Source organism: Lissotriton helveticus, chromosome 10, assembly GCF_964261635.1.
Source record: "Lissotriton helveticus chromosome 10, aLisHel1.1, whole genome shotgun sequence".
Classification (NCBI taxonomy): domain Eukaryota; kingdom Metazoa; phylum Chordata; class Amphibia; order Caudata; family Salamandridae; genus Lissotriton; species Lissotriton helveticus.
Genome location: NC_136071.1, coordinates 1,037,159,114 through 1,037,185,070, shown reverse-complemented (window position 1 = coordinate 1,037,185,070; position 25,957 = coordinate 1,037,159,114). Strand labels below are relative to the sequence as shown.

At 43.6% G+C, this 25,957-nt stretch overlaps 1 protein-coding gene across 1 annotated transcript in view; it reads right to left on the bottom strand.

Annotated features, from left to right (window-relative positions):
- Positions 1-25,957, bottom strand: part of SLC39A12 (solute carrier family 39 member 12) — a 402,419-nt gene that overhangs the window by 101,731 nt on the left and 274,731 nt on the right. Inside the window, exon 10 of the mRNA XM_078664420.1 lies at positions 2,908-2,986. Coding sequence (XP_078520546.1) covers positions 2,908-2,986 — 79 coding nt within the window. The remainder of the gene's footprint in view (positions 1-2,907; positions 2,987-25,957) is intronic.

Here is a 25,957-nt window from a genome sequence, read left to right as displayed (position 1 = left end):
TTGTCAGCTTGATTATATGCGACAGGCATGACGTTGGTATTCAAGTACATTCATCAGACATGTAATAATTTATTAACATTTGTTCATTCATTTTAGATGTTATGCATAGCTTATATTTTGGAATTGATCTTTTTTTATTACTAGTGGGAAAATGATGATCGATCCACAAAAGAACACATTTTTGTCATGTGGGGCTTTAAATAACATGACAGACAATTAGACTTTGGCAACGCACACTATGCTTCTTTATTACAAAAACAATCTGGAATTGCAGATTTTTATGGTCAGCCTGGATAGTGCAGCTGTCGCCAGACAATTATGTGAGCATCACAAGTGAGGGGCTTTGGCTCCGCCTCCATGTTGGCAGCCAAGATACATGTTATGAGTGGGTAGAAGTTGTGTGGCTCCACAAAAAGTGCTTGGGATTCATGCAGCTTTGATCATTTTGTTTATTTATCCAGCTGCCTAACCTTGAGCTTTCACGCAAATGGCATTAGAATGCTATTAAAGTGTCGTAGATACATAGAACATTTATTTTGTTTTTCTTTGGCAACAGCACAGATGGGAGGAGGGCAGTCATTAACCTACATGGATGTTTAGTTCTGGCTTGACATTGCAACGTTCACTTGACCTTTTACCCTGCATTGATATTATTCAACAGTTCTATACTTCCTCACAAGTACATATCCATTCCCATGTTATCTACTTGCAATGAATCACATTACCATTCAACATTCCTTTAAAGCCACAACTATTGGCATTGCCAATGCTTGTTTTGTTTTAAACATGAAGTGTTGCCGTAAGGAGTCGGCAATGAGGTTCTCAGCTCTTGCTTACAAAAAGGAAAATATATCATTAGTTGTAAGTTGATGCTCTTTCATAATATTGATTATAAGCTTCAAGCTGGTGATTAATTTGTAAAAAAGATAATCGCTAGGTCCCTCCGCAGGAGGTCATTGCAGCTTGCACCACCTATTCTCTCTGCCAGAGCTGCCACTGACAGCACCAACACACTACTAATCATCACACTCTTAAAAATATGACAACTCCAGGCCAACAAAACTGCGAAAACGGCCTGGGTGGTAGTATCAATCATTTATTATTGTATATTGAAATAAAAAACAGCTGCTGTCTGTATCTCTAAATTTGACTGACAGTGCCACCATGGGCAGACTGTCCCAAGTGCGAGTGCTGCTGATTAAGTGCCAGTGCCGAGCACTGGAAACCACTGGCTCCAATTAACCACTGCCAAGTGGAATTTTACATAGTGTCCGAACGGACTGTTTACACTCTTACAATGAGAATTTCGAAGAAACGAGGGCCTAAAATGAGTCATTATGTTTGTGGATTTAATTATAATGTATTAATGACGATACATATTTGTTACATCTGAAAAATGTAAACATTTGAGGACATCTTAACAAGAAGCGGAAGTCTCAAGTAACTAAAATGAAAATGTTTATTTGAATGGTTTAATGTATTTTATCAGATACCCGTGCAAACATTGATTGTGAAATATGTTCCTCATTTGTAGTAGATTCGACACTTGTTAACAATAAATTTGCTTCTATGACTCTTAGTGAAAAATCCAGAATAATGGTTAGTAATATTGACCAATATCGGCCGATAGCAGGTTTTCTAGCCAAATGCACTTATGAAGATCGGATTGATTTTTCACCTTGCTTCCTAAGCTCGTTGATATGGTTTGATATAGGACTTTTATCAATTTAAAATTGAGAAGCTACCACACAACTCATAAAAGGCAAATATTGTGTGCTTCATTTAGCTTTTTCGTAAATTGCATGTGCGGCATTATTACGAGTTGATGTCCACAAGAGCTCAGTTTACTACTCTACCCTCTGATGAGGCAGGCAGGCATGCAGCAGGACCACAAATGGTACATGACACCAGGCAAGAAGGCTCAAACTAGAAGAACTGGACATAAATGAAGGAATGGAACGCTTGCTAGGAATTGCAACAATGCAAGAAGATGTACAACATGACAAATACTTTCTATAAATCCTATGGAAATTTAGGGGCATATTATCAAGGGGGTTTATCTCCGCTTTTTGGCTTTAAAAGCCAAGAAAGCGGAGATAAAATGATCTCCCTATTACCAAGCTGTCGCTAACACCAGTTAGCGACAGCTAATAGGAGATAGCGACCATCTTGGGCCCCGCTTTGCATGTCAGTGATATTTATCACTAATGACATGCAAAGTGGGCGTGCCAAGATGTTAGCGACTGGAAAAAGTCGCTAACATCGCTATCTCCTATTACCAACTTTTGGAGATATTCGCGCTAAGCGCGAATATCTCCAAAAGCTAACACCTGCCCTGAGCAGTTCTTAGCCATGTTATCCAATGGGAGGTGGATAACATGGCTAAGAGCATTTGCTCGATAATGCATGAATATCGCTGACTTTTCAGCGATATTCATGCATTGCGGGAGTTTTTTATCGCATTTGCGATAAACCTTGCTAATGTTTATCTGCGATAAAAATCGCCGATGTGCGGCGATAATTTTTGTCTCTAAACAAGTTAGAGACAAAAATTATCGCTAGTTGTTGGTAATATACCCCTTAAAGTCATACAAAGAAACTTGCCTCCCAATCGGTTACATGAACGTTTGTTTTCCTCCATTTTTTGACGCACGACCCTGACACACTATGGAGCTAAAAGAGTGAGAATATTTACAGGGAGGTATGAAAATCAGTGGATAGTTACAGGAGAATGGCGAGGTCGAGCAATGGTTTTATGATTCTGAAAACAAAAGATCCTACATTATTACGCATTCTTGTAAACAGCCGTCTGATAAATGTACCTACAGCATTTGTAATCGCTACAAGTCTGTCCATTTCTGCTCTACTGAGTTAAGCTTTGCTTTACCTTTTTATTCTTTCACTTACTTTCCCTGATTGCTGAAATATTTGCTGGTGTAATATTAGCCACAGGAATGTCAACTCCTTCAGAATCTTCTGGGCTTCTCTAATTAAAAAGAAACATCAATTATGGATAAGGGCAGTTTTCAAGCTGTCACATATTACGATTTAATAAAGCAATTGCAATGTAGCTGACGGAAGGATGTTCATCACTGCGCCATAAAATAGAAAACTATAAGCAAGTGAGCTAATAAAATGAATATTTTTCAAGAAAAGAAATGTGCATTAACAACACTGAGACAGAGAATAATACAGTATTTATTTAATAATACCAACGAACTGGGGGAATCGGGAGACAATAGAATATATTTACCTACCAAAATACCAAAGGGCATATGTACAAGTGAGGGAGAAGTGTGCGGCAGCGACCAGGGCACCTGATTCCGGATCACGGGGCTCACAGTTCGATCGCATGCCAGCAGCCCAGCACCATGTGACTCTGGGCAATAGCTTGCTTAATCACCCTGATGGCCTCCAGCGCCTTGAAACCCTTAGGGGTGATTAGTTCGCACTGTACAAATACCAGGTTCAAATACTGGGTACCAGGAAATGGCGCTGCTGCAAATTTTTCAGCGCCACGCCATTTAAAAAAATGCAGGGATGCACCATATTTACAAGAATATGGCACATCACTGTGTTTTGTTTTGGTTGGCGCTAAATATAGCTGCCTAGCGCCCACACAGACACCCTTGCGCCACAGTGCAAAGGTGCCTGCTTTGCAGGGATGATAGTTTATTTGCAGGAAGGTCTCCCTTCCTGCACATAAACAATAATGGTGATTGTGCTGGTAAACAACCTTTACAACACAACTTTTACATCGCAGAGCCTTTACAACGCAACCATTACAACGCAAACTATTACAACGCATTGCTCTGGAGGGCGCTCTAGGATAGGGAATAGGTTAATTTACTATCCAATAACCTTCCCTAGTGTCCACGGGGACTGGAGTTGGAATAGTAATTTAAACTATTCACTATCCAGCACCCCAAAGCACTATGTGTTGTAATGGACTGCGTTGTAATACTTACGTTGTAAAGGCATGCGATGTAAAAGCATGCGTTGTAATGTCATACATCCGATTGTGCTTCATTCTACAGCACAAATAGCAGTAGCAAATCGCCAGTGTTTAATGATTGTTTTTGTGCGGGAAGGGACAACTCATAAATTATACTTTGCTCTTTCTATGTGTGCTGCAGAATACATGGGAATAGCAAAAATGAAGAGAAATAAAAGGTTTTCTCCTCATTGCGCCAATCTAACTCCTGGCGTTTAATGTTGCAGTTGAACACCCACAGCAACACCCATTGCATGCCCCTTTCACCCAGATACATGCATAAACATTTACCATATTTACAAAGTATTATTAAGCAATGAAAAGTGACTTAGAGCTTTTTTGTTTTTTGCAAATATGGTGCAGGGCATTGACCCAATGGATCACCTAAAAAAGTGGTCTTCCGGTTGCGCAAACCCCTTGTACATATGCCTCCAAGTTTCTTGTCGCCCCCCTTCTGTGTTATTCTGGTCAATTATATATAATCATCCTTCATTAAGTAACAACTGGTATTACTGTTTTTTTGCTCTGAGCTGCACCCTCAGGGCGGGCCTTTTTACAATTACTTTTACTACTTTTCAACCCTTTCGAAATACTAAGGGACTGCCAGTTTATTCAAAAAGAAAAATAGAAATCACAGCAAGATGCTTTGAGTCAGCCATCTTCTGCCACTTCTTCGTTGAAGTGTTGTTCACATTTTGGACCAGTCCACTGCATTTCCTTCATAGAGTGAGGCAATCGGTGCGCCCCATTCAAGCATTGCTATGTGGGCATTGTCATACGCATTTTGGATAAGCCCACAGTACAGCGATTCGTTGACTGGAGTGTCAGTCATCATGAGTGACAGCATTTTGTCTCTTCATCTCTGAGCTACATCAGCTAAAAAAGGAATCGACTGCAGGGACTTCTACTAGAGCCACTTCCACACTGCCCAGCATGGAGCTGTGAAGCCAGTGACTGCAGGGAGTAAAGCAGTTATGCCAGAAACATGGCATAGCGCAACCCCTACATATGGCGAGCAGTTTCTGACTCCCCTATCTGGCAATACGTTTTTAAGGATTTGGATGTGGTGGGCCAGTTTTGGTTTTGTGATGGGCTAGTTATGTGGGCATGTGTAGGTCAATTATGTGAGCTTTTCTACATTATAATTATAAAGCAGCACTGTTACTATAACTGATGGCAGGTCATGGGCTGCTTACATGCTCACGTCAGCACAGGCCAGGAGGACAGGGCACTGGAGCTCCAACATGATGGGCGTATGCGTTCTGGCACAGGAGAAAGTAAACTAGACATAAATTAGTTTAAGTGCTGTCACAAATGCTCCCACGAATGCCGAAAGTTGCACCCATAAGATTTATGCAGCCCCTGGCACATTCAAAGGCTCCTATCAACATTCACTAACCAGTACTGCAACTTGCACTACCAGCAGCTCCTTGTCCTGAACAGATTAGGCATGCCCAGTGGGAAAACCGGCTCTGTCACTTGGCCTATGTAGTGCAGAGGTGTGCTTTGAAGGAGTGGAGTTGCAAGGCTCTCGGCTGGAAGGAAATTGAATAAACCATCCCAGTGGCACATAAAAAATGCTGGGTGGTGATCAATCCCCCTACATTGTGAGCAATCTCTCACTCAGTTACATGCAGCTCAGGAGGAGCACACAGGCCTCATTGATGGGGCTCATTTCACTATGACTAGTGCGTCAGACCTGAGTCTAGCACCTGTGGAAACACTCCAATGATTTTATGAATACCACAGCAGGTATGAGTGCTGCTGTCTTCTCAACTGAACCTTCCTCCGCACAGTTCTTTTTTATTTACTTACATTATGGGAGGTTGATGGAAGAATACACTGCTTGGTCTAACCCACCCTTCTCATGCTCTGCCTTCTTAGCTTATAATAGTGGATGTGACTCAAAACACCATTTTAGAAGGTGATCTGAGCACATAAGGAATGGGGTTCCATCAACTGGGGTGTGGTTTGTGAGGTGGCCAGGTGTGGCTCCCTGTAAACCAATAGTGTTTGGATATGTTCTTTCCTTTTTGGAGCCCTAATGGTCTTTCTGCTCTTTTTGTTTTAATGTAACAACATAATTCTGTCAATAGACTACTACTTAGAACCAAACCTGTAGACCTAAAAATGTGTAAATACATGGTGGAAATGATGCAACAATCTAGGTACATATATTGGTGAATCATCATGGTATACAATATACCAAGGGCTGGTAAATTAAATGCTGCTAGTGGGCCTTCACTTTAAAACATGTCTCAGGCCTGTCATTGCAACTCTGAACAGTTTCAAAGTTACAATTAAACTTAGCAAAATAAACTTTTTGCCAAGCCTACAATTACCTCTTTAATACGCATGTCACGCCTAGGGTAGGCTTTAAGAACCTCATATGGCAGTGTGCATTGTATTTAAAAGGCAGCACAAGTACTTTTATGTTTTACATGCCTGGTAGTTAAAAACTCACATATTTGTTTTTCACTACTTTGAGGTTTACCTCTCCCAAAGGATAAAATGTGGTTACCTTATCACATTTAATACGTTATAACTCTTGTTTGGAAACAGGTTGAAAGGTATAGTGGCTAAAGAATTGTAAATGAAAACACTCTTTAATAATAAAGTCACATTTTTAAGTAATAATTCTGAAAATGCCACTTTTAGAACATTTACATTTTCCTGTCCTAAACATTTGGTTCCTGCAGCCTGTATTATGGGTCACGTTACTAAGTGTAGTTGGTAATTGTCCTTTGTGTATTCCTCCCAAGACAGTAACACAAAGGGGGACTCGTTTTTTGCAGGATGGGCATCCTGGCAGAGTAAGAGGGGTGGAGCTGTGCACAGCCCCACTTACATTTCAAAGGATTTGCCTCAGCACACACAGAAAACATTTTCACACTAGACTTTAGTGTCCCTAGACCCTGTGGAGCCTGTGAAGGGAGGCAGGAAATTTCAGAACCACTTTCCGACGCTCCTTCGTGGTGGCCTAAACTTTTTGATGTTTCCCTGGTCTAGCACGACCAGATGACCTCTAGCCTGGAATTGAATATGACCAGTTCTACTGATTAGATTTTTGTCTTTCAGGGGCTGTAATACATATGCGGCACACTTTCCCTGTTTTTTATCCCTAGCACATTTTTAAATCGGTGTGCCATACGCAAACAGAGAAAGTGCACTACCATGAATGCGCTGCCCCCAGAGCAGCTACAAACATGTGCTGACCTGGGGGCAGTGCATTCAAGTGAAATACGGAATGACTGCTTCAAAGCCACTCTGTGCTTCACTGTGCAGGCAGCAACCTGCCTGCACTTGTAAGATGGAAGGCATTCCCTTGCAGGCGATTGCAATTATCGCAGGGAACCCCCTCTCTCCACTCCACAGGACAGCCTTTAGGGGGCGCACTAAAAGTGCACTACCTAAATACATGTTTGATTCTGAGCCCAAGTTCATAATATGGTGCAGAGGCCACGCCCCGTGCAAATGATTGAACTCACTCAAAATATTGCATTGGCACTACATGTGCGCCAGCACTATCTGCATTACAGATGCCTGGCTGATTCTGAAGCTCCCTCTTCGATCTCGGTATCTGGTCATTTATGTGACCTCCACTGGCTTCCTGTTAGCAAGAGAATGCATGTTAAGGCTCTGATCCTGGCCTTCAGGGCCTACAACCACAGGGTTCCTTTTTATATTAGGAGCCATTTCAAACCATATAAACAGGAGAGATCCTTGACCCAAACAATAGCAAACTTTTCCAAATCCCCCGTATTCACAGGGCCAAAAGAGGAGGCAGATCCTTCACCATCTTGGCTACTAAGCTGTGGAAAAGCTCTTCCTCTTTGAGAAGTTAGCCCATCTGAAACTCTTTTTACAATGTCCTTAAAACTCCTCTTTTTGATTGCTGTTTAAACATTGGTTAGCCTCTTTTCTGCTCTCTTCTCTAGGTGATCTTTTTTGCTAGCTCCGGGACACCTGCTGAGCGGTAGCTGTGCGCTATATAAATAGGACTGTGTTGTATGGTATTGTAGAAGGAGCTGCTCAAGCAACAGTGGTGCCCTCTGTAATGCCAAAGTACCCCGGGGGTGCACAAAGCGGGCGCACATATCCCTTGCGTTCCCAGGGCACTCGCTATAAAGCGGCCCCAGGCGTTGAGTTTCATGGGGCAGTCCAATTTTCGTGTAATCCCTCTGTTGCACTGCCATTCTCATATTCATAAGCATTTTATGATATCTTGTAAGGGCATTTCAAACATCCCCAGTAGGATCATTGTTGCTGGCATTTCCATATTTCTACCCACACAATACACCGCTGACTCCTTGGCAGAAAACATAAATTTCTAAACAATCCCAATTGGTACAAAGGAACGTGCACCCTTTGACGCAGGCTGTTGCAGAGATGTGGAGGGGTAGAAATTACTGGTTCCACACCAGTTAGTGCAACAGTAGGGAAATTGTTGGATAGCGAAGGGGTAAAAATTACTATTCCCACTCCAATAATTGTAACAGTAGGTAACGTGTTGGATAGGGGAGGGGTGAAAATTACTCTTCCCCCTTCATTGAAAGTAAGGAAAGTGTTGGATAGCGAGGGGTAAAAATTACTATTCACCCTCCAGTGAGTGCAACAGTAGGGAAAGTGTTGGATGGCGGAGGGGTAAAAATTACTACTCCCACTCCAGTGAGTGCCACAGTATGTTAAATAATAAAATTAATATAACAAAATGAAGTAGATTTAATATAAATGTTAACAAATATAACAAACAATTAATAAAAGTTAAACACACACATAATAATTAATATATATATTTGCTTTCAAACAATTAATAATCTATTAATTTAAATGTATGTTATAATTTTAAAATTACATAAACATTTACAAATAAATATATATATATGTACCAATAACATAAAATCTAATAAAAAAATATTCTAATATAAATTAAAACATCAAACTATTAAAAAATCTTCAAACTTAAATGTCCCACTCCAGTCAGTTCAACAGTACGGAAAGTGTTGGATAGCGGATGGGTAAAAAATACTATTCCCACTCGATTGAGTGCAACAGTAGGAAAAGTGTTGGATAGCGGAGGGGTAAAAATTACTACTCCCACTCCACTGAATGCAACAGTAGCGAAAGTGGTGGATTGCGGAAGGGTAACAATTAATTTTCTCACTCCAGTCAGTTCAAAATTAAAAACAAACAAACTATTAATAACAACTAAAATATTTAAAAAAACGAAATAAATAAAAAATATAAATATGTTAAAAACTAAAATACAAATATATTTAATATCATTTTTTCAAACAAACATATTAGAATGTTAAATACATATGACAAATACCTACAAATATTATATTAAATACAAATTAAAAAAAATAAAACAAATACATATTTTTAATTAGAAATTTAGACGAAAAAATAATTATGACATACATTAGCTTTTTTTATTTCCTACCCTATAACACCACACAATTCACAAACCACATCTAAATTTGAAGAAAAATGTACATCCTTAATTAACATACTTAATTACTAATTAAAGAAAAATTATTAATGAAAAAATGAACTAAAACTCATAGAAATACATTAACTTCCCACACTTTACCCCTATAATCCCCAGATGCCACAGCTGAAATTTAACTGTAAAAAAATGTAATTACACAATTAAAATGTATTTTTCAATTAAAACACGAATAGTATTTAACAACTAATTATAAAGTAGGTAAAATAAATTTACTCCCCTCACTGTACCCCTAAAAAGTAAAACCCACACCCCAAAAAATATAAACAAATACCCTAATTAAATATCAATTAATTAATTAATTAATATTAATGATCACCTAATTATTAGTTAACTAAACATGAATTACTTCCCACCCTTTTCCACTATCAACCCTACAACCCACACCTAAAATTAATTTCACAATTTCCATACTTAATTTTCAATTAATTAATTAATAATAATGATCAACTAATTATTAATTAATTAAACATAAATTACTTCCCACCCTTCACCACTATAAACTCCACAACCCGCACCTCAGTTTAATTATACAATTTCTATTATTAATTTTCAATCAATTTATTTATATAATTAACAAAGAATTCATAATTAATCAAAAGCTACTTCCCACCATTTACCCCTATGAACCCCACAACATGCACCTAAAGAAATTACACATTTACCATAATTAATTAAATAACATTAATTAACAATTAATTAATAATTAATTACAAATAAATTGCTTCCCACGCTTTACCCCTATAAACCCCATCTCAATTAAATAAATATTGATAAATAAAAAATAATCATACATTTATGTAATTAAATTACTTCCCATCCTATTCCCCAATAAACCCACAACCAATCCAATCCAATCCAAAAATTCTTTATTTCGGCCACATGGGCCATAAAAGAAGCAATAAAATACAATACAAATAAAAAGCAATATGTACAAATAAAAACCCAACTGAACCTGCAGTCTTTTTGGGAAGCGTGGTAGAGGAAATTTAGCCAGACATTTTCTTTCTTATTATCCATGCTGCCATTAAGAATTTGGAGACCGCAAACACAATGTGGCCCTGGGTATTAGTTTTCAGCACCCTGTAGGCTTGTGGGTAGTTGTTGAAGCCCAAGTTTCGACATAAAGGGGCTAGCCAACGCCTCCTCGGGCTCCAGTAAGCTTGGCAACAAAACATTATGTGCAAGTCATCTTCTTCCCTAACTTTACAGCATGGGCAAAGCTTGTCGCCCCCTAGCGACCACTTATGAGTAAAGACTTTAGTAGGGAGCGTACCAAACCTCCATTGCAGGAAGAGTTTCCTCGCCAGAAGGGGATGAATAAAATCCATAAAAAGTTCGAAAAGATAGGAATTTTTGGATGCAATAAAACGATCCGTCAGGGTGCCACTATCATATGCGCTATCCATGTCAGCAAGGGTTTTATTCTTGTAGAGCTGTGCCAGGGTTTTGCGTGGGATCCTTCTACAGGCCTGAGCAGGGTCATCCCAGAGGTCTGGCAAGTTCAGGCTGGAACACTCCGATTTGATGAGCGCCAGCCAAGGGATCTTGCCGTTAACATCCAGCCTCAGGACATGTATGAGGTCCTGTCTGTAGTGGTGCAGCTCCTCAGTTGACCATAGCCAGTGCCAGTACTTCACCGGCTTCGACCGTAGATCCTCTACGATTGACGGGAGGCCCAGGTCAAGTCTGAGGGGGAGGAGTGGTGTGCCTTGCGGGAGAGCAAGAAGACGTCGAAGGAAACAATTTTCCACCCCTGCCATGGCCTTCCCAGCTTTGTGGCCCCACAGCTCACTGCCATACAAGGCAGCTGCCTTCGCCTGGGTCCTGTACATTTCCAGAGCCGGGCTAACAGGCTTAAAGGTGGACTTGTTGGATACCCTCAGGAGTGCGCCCGATATCTGAGAGAGTTTCAGCCTAGATCTTGCCACCTGGGAATCCCAAGTCAGATTTTCTTGGAGTGAGACCCCCAGGTATGTAAAGGTAGAAACCCTTTCCAGGCAGGTTCCCCCCAGTTTTGGATTGGGTCTGGTCCTGGCCGGTGGGTTGAAGATCATGAACTTAGTTTTCTCCGTGTTCACCTCCAACCCATGCTGTCTACAGAAGTGGCCAAAACCATCCACTATCCTCTGGATCCCCATAGGAGATTTGGAAAGAAGGAGGGTGTCATCGGCAAACATAATTGCCGGAACCCTCCTTCCTGCCAAAACCGGGGCATCGTTGTCCCCGACAGCGTCAAGATGTTCAATGACGCTGTTGATGTACAGACAGAAAAGTGTCGGAGCCAAAACACAGCCCTGTCTGACACCACGGCGGACCGGGAATTTCCCCGAGGGCCTGCCATTCCTCCCACACCTCACTACCGCAAAGTTGTTCTCATGCAGTCTGATGATGATACCAAGGAGATGGGGGGGAACTCCCAGCTTCTGCAATACCTCCCATAACTTCCCCCTCGGGACGAGGTCAAAGGCTGACCTCAGGTCCACGAAGACCATGTACAATCGACCTCCCTCTAGCGTTACCGTCTTCCAGTACAAAAGAAGGAGGCGAAAGATTTGGTCCATGGTCGACGTGTTCTTTCTGAAGCCAGCCTGTAAAGGGCTCAGGATGTTATTGGCCTCGACCCAATCTAGGAGATGATCCAGAATGAGACGCGCAAAGATCTTTTGGGGCACATCTATGAGGCTTATAGGCCTGTAATTGGAAGGGAGCAGAGTGGAGCCCTTCTTGTGGATGGGCACAATCTCTGCCCCCAACCACGACCCAGGGATCGCCATACCTCCAAGGATGGCATTAAATAGAACAAGAAGGTATGGGCCCCAGATGTCCGGATGGTGCCTAAATAGATCCCCGGGTAACCTGTCCAGGCCTGGCGCCTTCCCCACTGCTAGACGTTCTATAGCAAGCTCCACTTCCCCCAGGGAAAGTTCCATTCCGAGCTCCCTGGTACCCAAAGGCAGATGCAGCTCCGCGGCCGAACAGGAACTGGCGTCTAGGTAGAGAGCCCCAAAATGGGACTCCCATACTTCAGGGGCTATATTAGGCTCAATTGCTTTGGATAGTTCCCCTGACCCATTGTTAACAAGGGCCCAGAATTGCCGGGGGTCCCTGGATTTAAGGGCATCGTGGAGGTCATGCCAGTGCTTCCAGTCCCACTCGGCCCTTGCAGCCGCCAGCACTGATTTATGGTGGTTCCTTAGGTCACGCACTTTGGCCTTGTCTAACCCCTCCTTTATGGCTGCAATAAGGTCAGATTTTGCTGCCCTGCAGTCTGGGGTGTACCAGGTGGGGAGGGGGGTCCTTTTCTTTCGAATTGGGACCTCCGGATGAAATACCTCGGCCAAGTCCCTCACTAAGACCTGGTGGACGTTTCCCAGTTTCTCACAATAATCAGCAGTTCTTGGTTCGTTCAGGAGAGCCTCCACCTCCATAAGGCTTGGTAGCGCCAGCTCATATAGTTTCTTAATGGACTCTTCCGACCTCACAAGCTTTCCCCACTTGACTCGGCGCCTGTTTGTGGTCAAAAGTAAGTCCCCCATTTCAGCCCCTTGACCAGCTGGGGATGGGTCCGTCAGGGGCGATGGGCACACAATATTTAAGCAAAGGGCGTTGTGGTCGCTGTCTGACCTCTTAATAACCCTAAAATCCAACACTTTAGGCCAAAGTGAAATGTCCACCATAATATAGTCCAGCCTCGACTCATGGCCCCTCCTGTTGAAAGTGCACACCGAGGGGGTGTCGGAAGGAGTACGACCATTACACGCCCTCAGCGCGCTATTCAAGGTAAGGGACAGGAGTTGCAGGGCTAGAGGGGACCAGGCTTTAGGGTGAGGAGAAGAAGAGGGTGGAACCCCCCAATGGTCGTCCTCAGCCGTAAGAGCACCATCAAGTAGGCCTTCCAGGGGCTCGAAGTGGCAATTGAAGTCTCCTCCAAGTACCACCTTGTAGTCTCCCGGAAGTTGGCCCAGGAAGGAAGCCAGATCATTTAAGGTGGGTGATTCACTCGGCGGGGCAACCGGGCGCGAGTAAACGTTGACAATGGCCCACGGAGTTTTGCCAGGCCAAGTGAGCCTCACACACTGGATGTCCTGCGAACCCGTACATACTTGCTCCGCCTGACACCCAATGTGACTCGCAATCCAGATTGCCAAACCACCAGATGGCCTCCCCCTCCCAGCCCATTTAGCAGGGATTTCAAATATTTCAAACCCTCTCTTAACATGAGCGGCCCTCGCCCAGGTCTCCTGAAGAAGAAGGATATCAGATCCACCTACCAGGGAGTCCCAGTCAGGAGAGCCCTCCTTGTTCGCAATTCCTGCCACGTTCCAGGAGAGAATTCTCAATCCTGGATCAAGTGGCAGGCTGCCCTGGTCTCCAACATGAGAATGCGCGGTAGCCATGGGGAAACCGACATCTATGGCGCCAGTTCCGGTGACAGCGGCGGCAGCACAGGGAGCCTGCTCTGCCGTCCCTGTTTGCAGATTATGGACTGGCCCGATATCCAGAGGGGGACTCAACTGGCACAAATTGTCAGTTGTATCAGGCCCGCGCTCATTGACCGCCTGGGGCCGGGTTAGTTCCAACAAAGGGGTCACCCCCAAACCCACAGGGCCTTGCACCACATCCCCCCTATTCTCAGGGCGAGACAAGATTGGCCTAGTTTGTGGTCAATCGACCTGATCCAGACAGGAAAACCTATTATGATGTGTGAAGTTTGCCTGCACAGTTGATAGGGGAGGCCTTGATCTATAGCGTGAGCCATCTACTGCAAAGCCCACCCTAGTCCATCCCTTCTCACTCTCTCCCACCGTGTTGCTACCACTAGGATAGAAGTAAGAAAGGGGTACGAGTTCTATTGCGGACTTGTCAGGCCTTACAAGCCAGTTGCAGATGTAGTTTGCAACATGTGGGCTCCTAAAGCTTAGGACAATGCAGTCCCCTGACCTGTTCTTTTTGGTCGGGCCGATCCACGGGATCCTCCTTACCATCAGAACCTCACCCTTCAAGTTTGGGGGCAGCGGTCTGTTGATGTTGAGCCAGCTTACAACCTTGTTGCGTAGGGAGTCTTGTGACTCCCTACCACCACCCGCTAGCTCAGGAACTCCCACCATGATTGCCGTATATGGAACGGCTTCTGGCGGCAGATTGACCACCCTACGTCTGTCTGGGGGAGGAACACCACCATCACTTGGGGCATTTTTTGAACCCATTGTTACCCCTGTCTGCGAGACAGGCCGCGGCACAGGGGGTGGCTTAGATCTCCTAGGAGCCGGAACAGGGGGACCAGGTACTAGTGGTAGCAAAGTGAGCGTCTGGGGGATAGACGCACCATTTGCACTAGGCACTACCCTGCTACAAGCCTGGGGTAATGTGGAAAGAGATAAGCTATCCCCTATTAATTCCCTGGTGGTTACAGGAGCGTTAGAAGCTACGCCAAGGCTACTCCTAGCGAGGACATTTTCCCGGGACTGGAGTAGGTTCTCTATAGCCTCTAATCTAGCTATGATGGGGGTTAACAAGTTCTTAATAATAGCTGCGAGGGAATTAATTACTACATCAGAAGTATTTGAGGATGACCCACCTAAGATAAATGGGCCTGCCGCCACTGGTGATAGCACAGGAGTTGGCGAGGCCCCAAGATCCAACCCAGACCCAGATGAAGTGAGCTCGGGGGAGGCCGAAATATCAGTACTATCTCCAAGGGTTGATGCAGGTGCAACAAATCTTGCCCTTTTTGCACTCTCTATTTCAGCAGGCCTTTTCCTTTTTATGGGCTGAGACACACCACTATCTGCAAGGACTATTGGCAGGGCCGGTTGGCCTGCTTCCAGCGTGTTTATGCCCATATTGTCCAAGACAGCAGAGTGGTCGGCAACCCCCGATGACCCTGGGGAGACCCGATCCCTCTGTGTAACCGGAGTTCTTAACTGCCGGAGCACCGACTCAATAGTCTGATCGATACTATCCAGCAGAGACATGTGGGTAGCGTCCGTGGTAATTGGTGTACTGACATCATTAGAGGCAGATTCTCCAAGTTCCAGGAACACACTTTCAGGTTCCATCTCGTGGTGAGAATCCGTGGATGAGTGGCACTTGCTAATTTGAGAGCATGCCTTGGGGAAAAATTTTTCCAGGGTGCTTGCGCCATGTTGCACCGACTTGCTCCTTAATGCTCTGGATGCCATGGTGAGATGGGTGTGGGACAACTTAGCGTGGATGTTAGAGGGGCGGCCCGGTCCGGTCTCTGCCGGCCTCTAACGGCCTAGAACGGCCCGCTCTTTGCCCGGTCTTCGCCCCGGTGACCGCCCCGCGCGCGTCCCGCTGCGCGTGTGAGGCGATTCTCCTAGGTATAACAGGGGGGCGTGGCACTGGGAGGGGGCGCGAGGCGCGGCGGGAAGAGGAACCAGCTGGCGCTGCCAGATGGACTGCTGGTCCTCGCAGTCCCGCTCGCCTCCGCCTCTCACCTCCGCTGCGGCCGGTCGGTCCTGACAAGAGAAATCCCCGTGGTAAGAGCGCCCAATCAGTCCTGGTGCAAGGGAAACAGGCAAACAGTTCAGACTCCTTGCGCGAGCGGCACCCGCGAAGCGGGGGCCGCGAGGAGTAAAGTACAGCTTCAGGCAGGGGGGCGTGGCACTGGGAGGGGGCGCGAGGCGCGGCGGGAAGAGGAACCAGCTGGCGCTGCCAGATGGACTGCTGGTCCTCGCAGTCCCGCTCGCCTCCGCCTCTCACCTCCGCTGCGGCCGGTCGGTCCTGACAAGAGAAATCCCCGTGGTAAGAGCGCCCAATCAGTCCTGGTGCAAGGGAAACAGGCAAACAGTTCAGACTCCTTGCGCGAGCGGCTCCCGCGAAGCGGGGGCCGCGAGGAGTAAAGTACAGCTTCAGGCAGGGGGGCGTGGCACTGGGAGGGGGCGCGAGGCGCGGCGGGAAGAGGAACCAGCTGGCGCTGCCAGATGGACTGCTGGTCCTCGCAGTCCCGCTCGCCTCCGCCTCTCACCTCCGCTGCGGCCGGTCGGTCCTGACAAGAGAAATCCCCGTGGTAAGAGCGCCCAATCAGTCCTGGTGCAAGGGAAACAGGCAAACAGTTCAGACTCCTTGCGCGAGCGGCACCCACAACCCGCTACGGAACTAAAAAATGCAAAATTGACTTAACATAAAATTGATAACTACTAAAAATATAACACATATATTAAAAAACATGAACAATACTTATACAAAAAAATACATCAACTACATTTAAAATATGAACTAAAATACATACACTAAATAAAAAATCGATCTTTTAAATAACTATATTTTTCCAAACGATATTAATGACTTCTTTATTTTTTAAAACAATATTTCTTACCTTAAATTCAATAGTCTTGACCACGATATTCTTGTTTTCGATATTTCTGAGCCACTATATTTCCAACTCGATATTTGTGTAAGTCGACATTTCCAACTCGATATTTGAGAACATTGACATTTCCAACTCGATGTTCTGTCTGAATACCATGTGCAGAATGTCTACACCATGAAAATACGACTGCCTTAGGATCTGGGAGCATGTGCAATTTGGCATTTAACCTTATTCCCTTTTTCTGTCACAGAAAACATGACTCCATTAGAAGATTCCCTTACCCCACATACCCTTAAATTATGGGGGATTAATATGCACCGTTCCATAATTCTAACATCACATTTGCCTTGTTCGTGCTGCCTGAAATGTTGAAGTTTATTGCAGTACGGGAAAAGCAGAGCAGCTTTATGTTGGCACGCACTCAGTTACAACTCTGAAGGTAATCACAGCCTCTACATTGGCCACACCCTACAATTCTCTATTGACACTCACCATTCCTACCGACGTCTTAGGTCGTTATTAATGGTAGATTTTGAGATATTCAAATAACACAGCACTAATATGACCATTTTCGAATAACATAACATGACTTGACACAACACAAACGTAGTATAATGTAAAATAGAGTACCATAATCTAACTTGGAACTGTGGAACATTACGTGGTATTGGTGGCTGGTGAGGCAGGAATGCCTCATGAATGTAATGAAGGGAAGAGAGGGAGGGGCGATGGATGCTATGAAGTTGTGCATGACATGCTGGCACGAAATAAAACAGAACCTGCCTTTCAAATGAGGACCAGGATGCTTGGTGCAGTGTTTCTAAATGTTCACTCATAGTTCTAATTTATGCTTAGAATAAGCTCTGAGAAACAGTTTGTAGTCTGTGTGTAATTGGATTAGAATCGTTTGAAATGTTCTAACCCTGTGGTGAGATGTAATTGATAGATGATGCTTTCAGAGATCGATTTGTGTACACACCAGTGCTTGGTAAATGTTTTTGACTACTAACACCATTTAAGAACAAGTTAGGGTACTGGTGTGTAAAAGAAGACTTCACCTCACTGCGATCTGGGAATTTTTTAACGCCAACCCTGTTCAATTAAAATGTTAACTAAAGTCATTAAAGAAAAAGAAACCTTGGGATAAATAACATGGGCATTTTTATTTAATCAGCTGTTAGACAAGTATGCATTGGACTGTTATAGTATCATTTTAAAAGATTTTTTTTTACTGTTCTTACCTTTTTGTATTAGCAAATTTGGTAGGTTTATAATAGTGTATTGTATTGATAAATAAAAAATTCTCATAAATTTATGTAATTAAATTACTTCCCATCCTATTCCCAATAAACCCACAACCCGCTACGGAACTAAAAAATGCAAAATTGACTTAACATAAAATTGATAACTACTAAAAATATAACACATATATTAAAAAACATGAACAATACTTATACAAAAAAATACATCAACTACATTTAAAATATGAACTAAAATACATACACTAAATAAAAAATCGATCTTTTAAATAACTATATTTTTCCAAACGATATTAATGACTTCTTTATTTTTTAAAACTATATTTCTTACCTTAAATTCAATAGTCTTGACCACGATATTCTTGTTTTCGATATTTCTGAGCCACTATATTTCCAACTCGATATTTGTGTAAGTCGACATTTCCAACTCGATATTTGAGAACATTGACATTTCCAACTCGATGTTCTGTCTGAATACCATGTGCAGAATGTCTACACCATGAAAATACGACTGCCTTAGGATCTGGGAGCATGTGCAATTTGGCATTTAACCTTATTCCCTTTTTCTGTCACAGAAAACATGACTCCATTAGAAGATTCCCTTACCCCACATACCCTTAAATTATGGGGGATTAATATGCACCGTTCCATAATTCTAACATCACATTTGCCTTGTTCGTGCTGCCTGAAATGTTGAAGTTTATTGCAGTACGGGAAAAGCAGAGCAGCTTTATGTTGGCACGCACTCAGTTACAACTCTGAAGGTAATCACAGCCTCTACATTGGCCACACCCTACAATTCTCTATTGACACTCACCATTCCTACCGACGTCTTAGGTCGTTATTAATGGTAGATTTTGAGATATTCAAATAACACAGCACTAATATGACCATTTTCGAATAACATAACATGACTTGACACAACACAAACGTAGTATAATGTAAAATAGAGTACCATAATCTAACTTGGAACTGTGGAACATTACGTGGTATTGGTGGCTGGTGAGGCAGGAATGCCTCATGAATGTAATGAAGGGAAGAGAGGGAGGGGCGATGGATGCTATGAAGTTGTGCATGACATGCTGGCACGAAATAAAACAGAACCTGCCTTTCAAATGAGGACCAGGATGCTTGGTGCAGTGTTTCTAAATGTTCACTCATAGTTCTAATTTATGCTTAGAATAAGCTCTGAGAAACAGTTTGTAGTCTGTGTGTAATTGGATTAGAATCGTTTGAAATGTTCTAACCCTGTGGTGAGATGTAATTGATAGATGATGCTTTCAGAGATCGATTTGTGTACACACCAGTGCTTGGTAAATGTTTTTGACTACTAACACCATTTAAGAACAAGTTAGGGTACTGGTGTGTAAAAGAAGACTTCACCTCACTGCGATCTGGGAATTTTTTAACGCCAACCCTGTTCAATTAAAATGTTAACTAAAGTCATTAAAGAAAAAGAAACCTTGGGATAAATAACATGGGCATTTTTATTTAATCAGCTGTTAGACAAGTATGCATTGGACTGTTATAGTATCATTTTAAAAGATTTTTTTTTACTGTTCTTACCTTTTTGTATTAGCAAATTTGGTAGGTTTATAATAGTGTATTGTATTGATAAATAAAAAATTATCATAAATTTATGTAATTAAATTACTTCCCATCCTATTCCCAATAAACCCACAACCCGCTACGGAACTAAAAAATGCAAAATTGACTTAACATAAAATTGATAACTACTAAAAATATAACACATATATTAAAAAACATGAACAATACTTATACAAAAAAATACATCAACTACATTTAAAATATGAACTAAAATACATACACTAAATAAAAAATCGATCTTTTAAATAACTATATTTTTCCAAACGATATTAATGACTTCTTTATTTTTTAAAACTATATTTCTTACCTTAAATTCAATAGTCTTGACCACGATATTCTTGTTTTCGATATTTCTGAGCCACTATATTTCCAACTCGATATTTGTGTAAGTCGACATTTCCAACTCGATATTTGAGAACATTGACATTTCCAACTCGATGTTCTGTCTGAATACCATGTGCAGAATGTCTACACCATGAAAATACGACTGCCTTAGGATCTGGGAGCATGTGCAATTTGGCATTTAACCTTATTCCCTTTTTCTGTCACAGAAAACATGACTCCATTAGAAGATTCCCTTACCCCACATACCCTTAAATTATGGGGGATTAATATGCACCGTTCCATAATTCTAACATCACATTTGCCTTGTTCGTGCTGCCTGAAATGTTGAAGTTTATTGCAGTACGGGAAAAGCAGAGCAGCTTTATGTTGGCACGCACTCAGTTACAACTCTGAAGGTAATCACAGCCTCTACATTGGCCACACCCTACAATTCTCTATTGACACTCACCATTCCTACCGACGTCTTAGGTCATTATTAATGGTAGATTTTGAGATATTCAAATACCACAGCACTAATATGACCATTTTCGAATAACATACCATGACTTGACACAACACAAACGTAGTATAATGTAAAATAGAGTACCATAATCTAACTTGGAACTGTGGAACATTACGTGGTATTGGTGGCTGGTGAGGCAGGAATGCCTCATGAATGTAATGAAGGGAAGAGAGGGAGGGGCGATGGATGCTATGAAGTTGTGCATGACATGCTGGCACGAAATAAAACAGAACCTGCCTTTCAAATGAGGACCAGGATGCTTGGTGCAGTGTTTCTAAATGTTCACTCATAGTTCTAATTTTTGCTTAGAATAAGCTCTGAGAAATCAGTTTGTAGTCTGTGTGTAATTGGATTAGAATCGTTTGAAATTTTCTAACCCTGTGGTGAGATGTAATTGATAGATGATGCTTTCAGAGATCGATTTGTGTACACACCAGTGCTTGGTAAATGTTTTTGACTACTAACACCATTTAAGAACAAGTTAGGGTACTGGTGTGTAAAAGAAGACTTCACCTCACTGCGATCTGGGAATTTTTTAACGCCAACCCTGTTCAATTAAAATGTTAACTAAAGTCATTAAAGAAAAAGAAACCTTGGGATAAATAACATGGGCATTTTTATTTAATCAGCTGTTAGACAAGTATGCATTGGACTGTTATAGTATCATTTTAAAAGATTTTTTTTACTGTTCCTACGTTTTTGTATTAGCAAATTTGGTAGGTTTATAATAGTGTACTACTGTAAAAATCGAGCAGCTTGTGAACTGATTCTTAAATATTCAGTTTGTGTTTTTCTACTGAATGTTCAGTGCTCGAGTCTTGAAAAGTAGTCACAAATTCATCCCTGCAGGAAGCTTTGCAAATTTCTCAATACTATGGGATTTAAATCATTCAGCAACTTCTCCGGGTAACCTGAGTCACCTGAGTTTTTTACTCATTCCCATTATTTCACGAGTATATGCATACAGTTTACATGTACACTTACACAACTGCAATTCCACATTTAAAAATACAAGGTCTCCACAAGGCAAATATATATGTTTCCACTAAAAGAAACCACTTCACCTACACAGTACTTATTTGGGGGATGCTCCATTCCAATTCCCAACCCAGATTCAGAATTCGATGCCCTTGAAAGGAGTAAATCTTTGGTAGTATTGAGGGGAGAACGTGCCTTGGAAAAGTCTGAGAAAAGCCACAAGCTTGCCAGTTTGAGGGAGATCACAAACTTTCTAGGGGGCTCACTCTAATGTAGGAAGTTGGATCTGTATGTGCTATACCAAAGTGAGGTATAGTGTGCACAGAGTCCAGTGGAACCCCAAAGGAAGGCAGAGGTAAAGTTATATAGCACCTTACTCTCTATTTGTGGTAGTGTGGTCGAACAGTAAGGCTTTATCAGAGGACAGTGTTAAGCATTTGTAGTACACAATCAGTCAGCAAATGAATTCACGCACTCAAAGACTGAACTTCAGACCAATTGTTCTTGTATAAAATTATTCTTTTAGTTATTTTATTTACTACAGTTTGAATTGTACTTGGATATGTACTTTGTTTTGATTTACAGTAATGTCACTGAGAAATGCAATGCTTTGTAATACAGTACAGATACTTCGAATGAGCTTTTTAGTAAAATTACAGGTAGGTTACTTTTGAGATTACTTTTCTTACACAGTGTAGTATACCTGGATACTATACTGGGACCTTTCCTGTAAACAGGTAAGTAAACTCGTTTGTGTTAGTTAGTACAATTGTAAAGAATTTCTTTACGTTTTCCAACTCCACACTTAGAAACTTTTCATAGAAAAGCAGTCAATGTTATCCTATGGCAGAAAATTGTGTTAACGGTTCAAAGGAAAGTACTTTGTTGTGGGAGTTGGTATTATGGGGTTAGACTAAGGGGCCCCCCAGGATCAAGGATACACTCTTGTTACAACTTCAGCTGCGCTAGGGCGTCCGGGTGTAGAGTGCTGAGACCCAATGTTATCCAATGGGGGATTAGGGGCCTCGGTTGGTGGCTGCTGACGAGCAGGCCACTGGGTTGTGGGAGAAAAGCTCTTGGACTTAAGCTGAAGGCAAATGGGGCTTAAGCCAGTACATAAGATTCACCCGCAGCTGCACTGGGGCGGCTGGGTGCAGAGTGCTGTTTTGGTGTCGGAAGCCCTGCAGCTTTCAATGGGGAGTCTCCGGTTTGCAAAAGCACGGGAGGCTCAGGGACGAAGCTCTCCTGGGTGCGACCACCACTTTGAGAGGTAAGTTTGAATGTAGGGGGTTGAGTAGGCACTGTCGGTTGGGACACCCAAGGCTGTGGGGCGTCGGGTGCAGGGGTGCTTTTTAGGGTTAGATCTTCTTACCAGCTCCTGATCGCGGTTGGGGAGACCTTCCAGCTTGAGCCTGCAAGCATCGGCTGGAGGCTTGCGGCAGGTCAGGGATCGCTGTATCTTGGGTCAGGATTGCCGGGGAGACCTCCTCGCTGTGTTTGCCAACTCGAGCTCGGGTCGTGGATGACGGGTGCATAGTGGGGCAGCTTTGAGGTTTCCGGCCTGGGCCAGAGGTTGGGGATGAACAAATCCGGTTTTCACGGGAGATGCAATCTTTGTGGTTGAAGCAGGCTGGTCCTCTGGGGCTTTTGAGGTTGCTGGCTGCAGGACACACCAGGATTTCGCTGGAGCAGGTTCGAGGTGGAGACAGGCCGGTAGGGCTGGGGCAAAGTCGGTGGGTGTCTTCTACTTGTTAGCTTGGGCATGGCTGCTCGGTCCTTGTTTTCTTGTAGTTGGTTCTTGTCTGAGGAAGCAAGGTTCAGTGGTGCCCCTAAATACTATATTTAGGGATGTTACCTGTAGGTAAAAGGTTGGGACCAATTGGTCCCTTCCCTGGGCTGGGTACGCCCGCAATCATGCCACCCTTCAGTGTGAGGGTGGCATATGCCTTTCCGTGGTTGGCTGTGTCCCCCCATCTGCAAGATGGTGGGGACAGAGAGTTGTGCTTCACCTCGCCTCCCCCACCTGAGGGCTGAAGTTGGTAGAGGTGGGCACACCCCTTTTCCTCACTTTTGGTTCCCGCCAGTTCTCCCTCCCAAAGTGGGGGTCAGAACCAGTAGGGACCAGATGCTGAAAGCAGCATGTGTCCTGGGTAAGCTCTCAAATGCGACCAGGGGTCCCACTTTTAAGTCACTCAGAAAGAAGCTACTCTTTCACCCCTGAGGCGGAAAGCCGGGGGTTAGGAAGCGTGTGGTGTTTTTAAATTCTTTACTTTGTTTCATTTCCTTTGTTAGTTCCTGTGCTTGATTTTTAAAACTGACCTGCACATTGAAGTGCTGACTCTCAGGCTCCGCCGATTAGGTGCGGTGTCTATTCCTCCCCTTAACGATGCGGTCACATCCCACGCCCACCTCGGAGGCGGGGCGGTGGGGGTGCGGCTCAGGCAGCTGACGCGAGCGGCGTCATTATAAAAGTATACCTGATGCCTTCGCGCAGCGGACGCGGGCAGCGGACGTGGGCAGCGGGCGCGCCTTTGGCGCGCCGAAGGTGTGCCAAAGGTAAGCCCGTCTGCGCCCGTCCGCGGCAGGACGGGGCTAAGGGCTATGTCCCCTGCCAGCTCCCTACTAGCCGCGACCTACACGAAGCCCCTAGTCTACTCTTCAGCTGAACTTCACAAAATCCAGAGGACGACCTGTAGCTCAGGAGGGAATATGCCTAACTGCCATATTAAGTTCCCGGCACAGTTAGAAGGTCCTGTTGCCTATCGTTGCTGTAGACTTCAAGGGGTCCCACTCAGAACCAAGTCATATTCCAAGGCTCGCAAATGAGGAGGCGTACACCTTTATGCTATGTAATGTTAGGTCTCTAGCCAGACACCAGTTTGAAATATGGGACATGCTAAACTCCCACTCCCCTGATATCTGCTTTACGACCGAAACTTGTCTGAACTCCACCAACTACCCTACTATTAATATCGCCATCCCTGAAAACTATACATTTTTACATCTGGACAGGAAGGGAAAAGTAGGGGGAGGCATAGCTATTGCATGCAAGCAGCATATTAACATCTCCTGGTCGCTAGTGCAAATGGATGAGGTGCTAGAATTGGGCATTTTCAAAGTAACGTTCTCAGCTTCAGAGAGCTGGGCGGGTGCATTGGCTTATCGGCCTCCGGGACCGAAAAATGATTTTTCAGACTCACTGATAGACTCGATAGCCACGTATGCCCTGGCAGCCACCAAGTTTTTAGTACTCAGTGACTTTAATTACCATGGGGAACTCAATTCCTCACCAGAGGAAAACAAATTACTCACAGATATGGAACAATTGAGACTCCACCAAAGAATACAAGGGCCCACTCATGATGGCAGTCACACTCTCGACTTAGTTTTTACTTACATAGAGCAGCTCAAATTCGATCTCCCACAGCCCCTCGTCTGGACTGACCATTGCATGATCAAGTTCGCTTCCCCCTCGCCCGTTCAGGGCCTTTGCAGCCCACCTGCGGGTAGGTGCCCCATGGTGCACAGGCAGTGGGACAAGCTTCCCCCCCAAGTTTTTGAGGAGGCCTATCGGACTACCACACTGACAGGGGACCAGGGTGTGGAAAATAGGCTGATACAATTTAATGAGGGGCTGAAGAAAGTGTTGGATGTTATCATCCCAATGAAACAGAAAGCTAGATTTGCCCCTAGACGTAACTCAGCCACACGGTTTACCCCAGAACTGAGCCAGGAAAAATCTGCATGCAAGAAACTTGAAAGACAATGGAGACGCAATAAAACAGTCCAATTAAAACAACAATATAAAGCTGCCTTGGCAGCATACCATCAAAACCTTAAAGTGTGTTCATCCCAAATCAAATGGAGCACTCCAATAACTCCGCCAAGGCCCTCTTTGATATAGTAAAGGACTTTGTGGAACCCTCGTGTGTAAACAACCTGCCATTGAGACAAAGGATCTCTGTGACTCACTGGCTGAGTTTTTCTATAAGAAAATCGAAAAAATCTACGCGAACTTCTCCATAAAGAACCTGGCTAGTTTTTCGGATACAAATAACTCAAATGGTGACACCACAGGGCCCAGGTGTTCTCTTGAACACTTTGAACCTTTTACGCTACTTGAAATCCAAACGGCGCTTACATCTGCCAAATCAGGGTGACCAATGGACCTTTGTCCACCTAAAATAATGTCGCTCTTATCTCACATTCTGGCCCCCTCAGTACAAAAGATCTTTAACTTATCTATTAGGGAAGGAGTAATTCCGACACCTTGGAAGGAAGCCCTCGTGCGCCTCATTTTAAAAAACCTTCGGCCGACCCGTCAGAGCTGGGCAATTACCGGCCCATCTCCTTGCTTCCTCTTCTGGGTTAAATATTGGAAAGCCTGGTCAATAGGCAACTGAACAGCTACCTGGAGGAA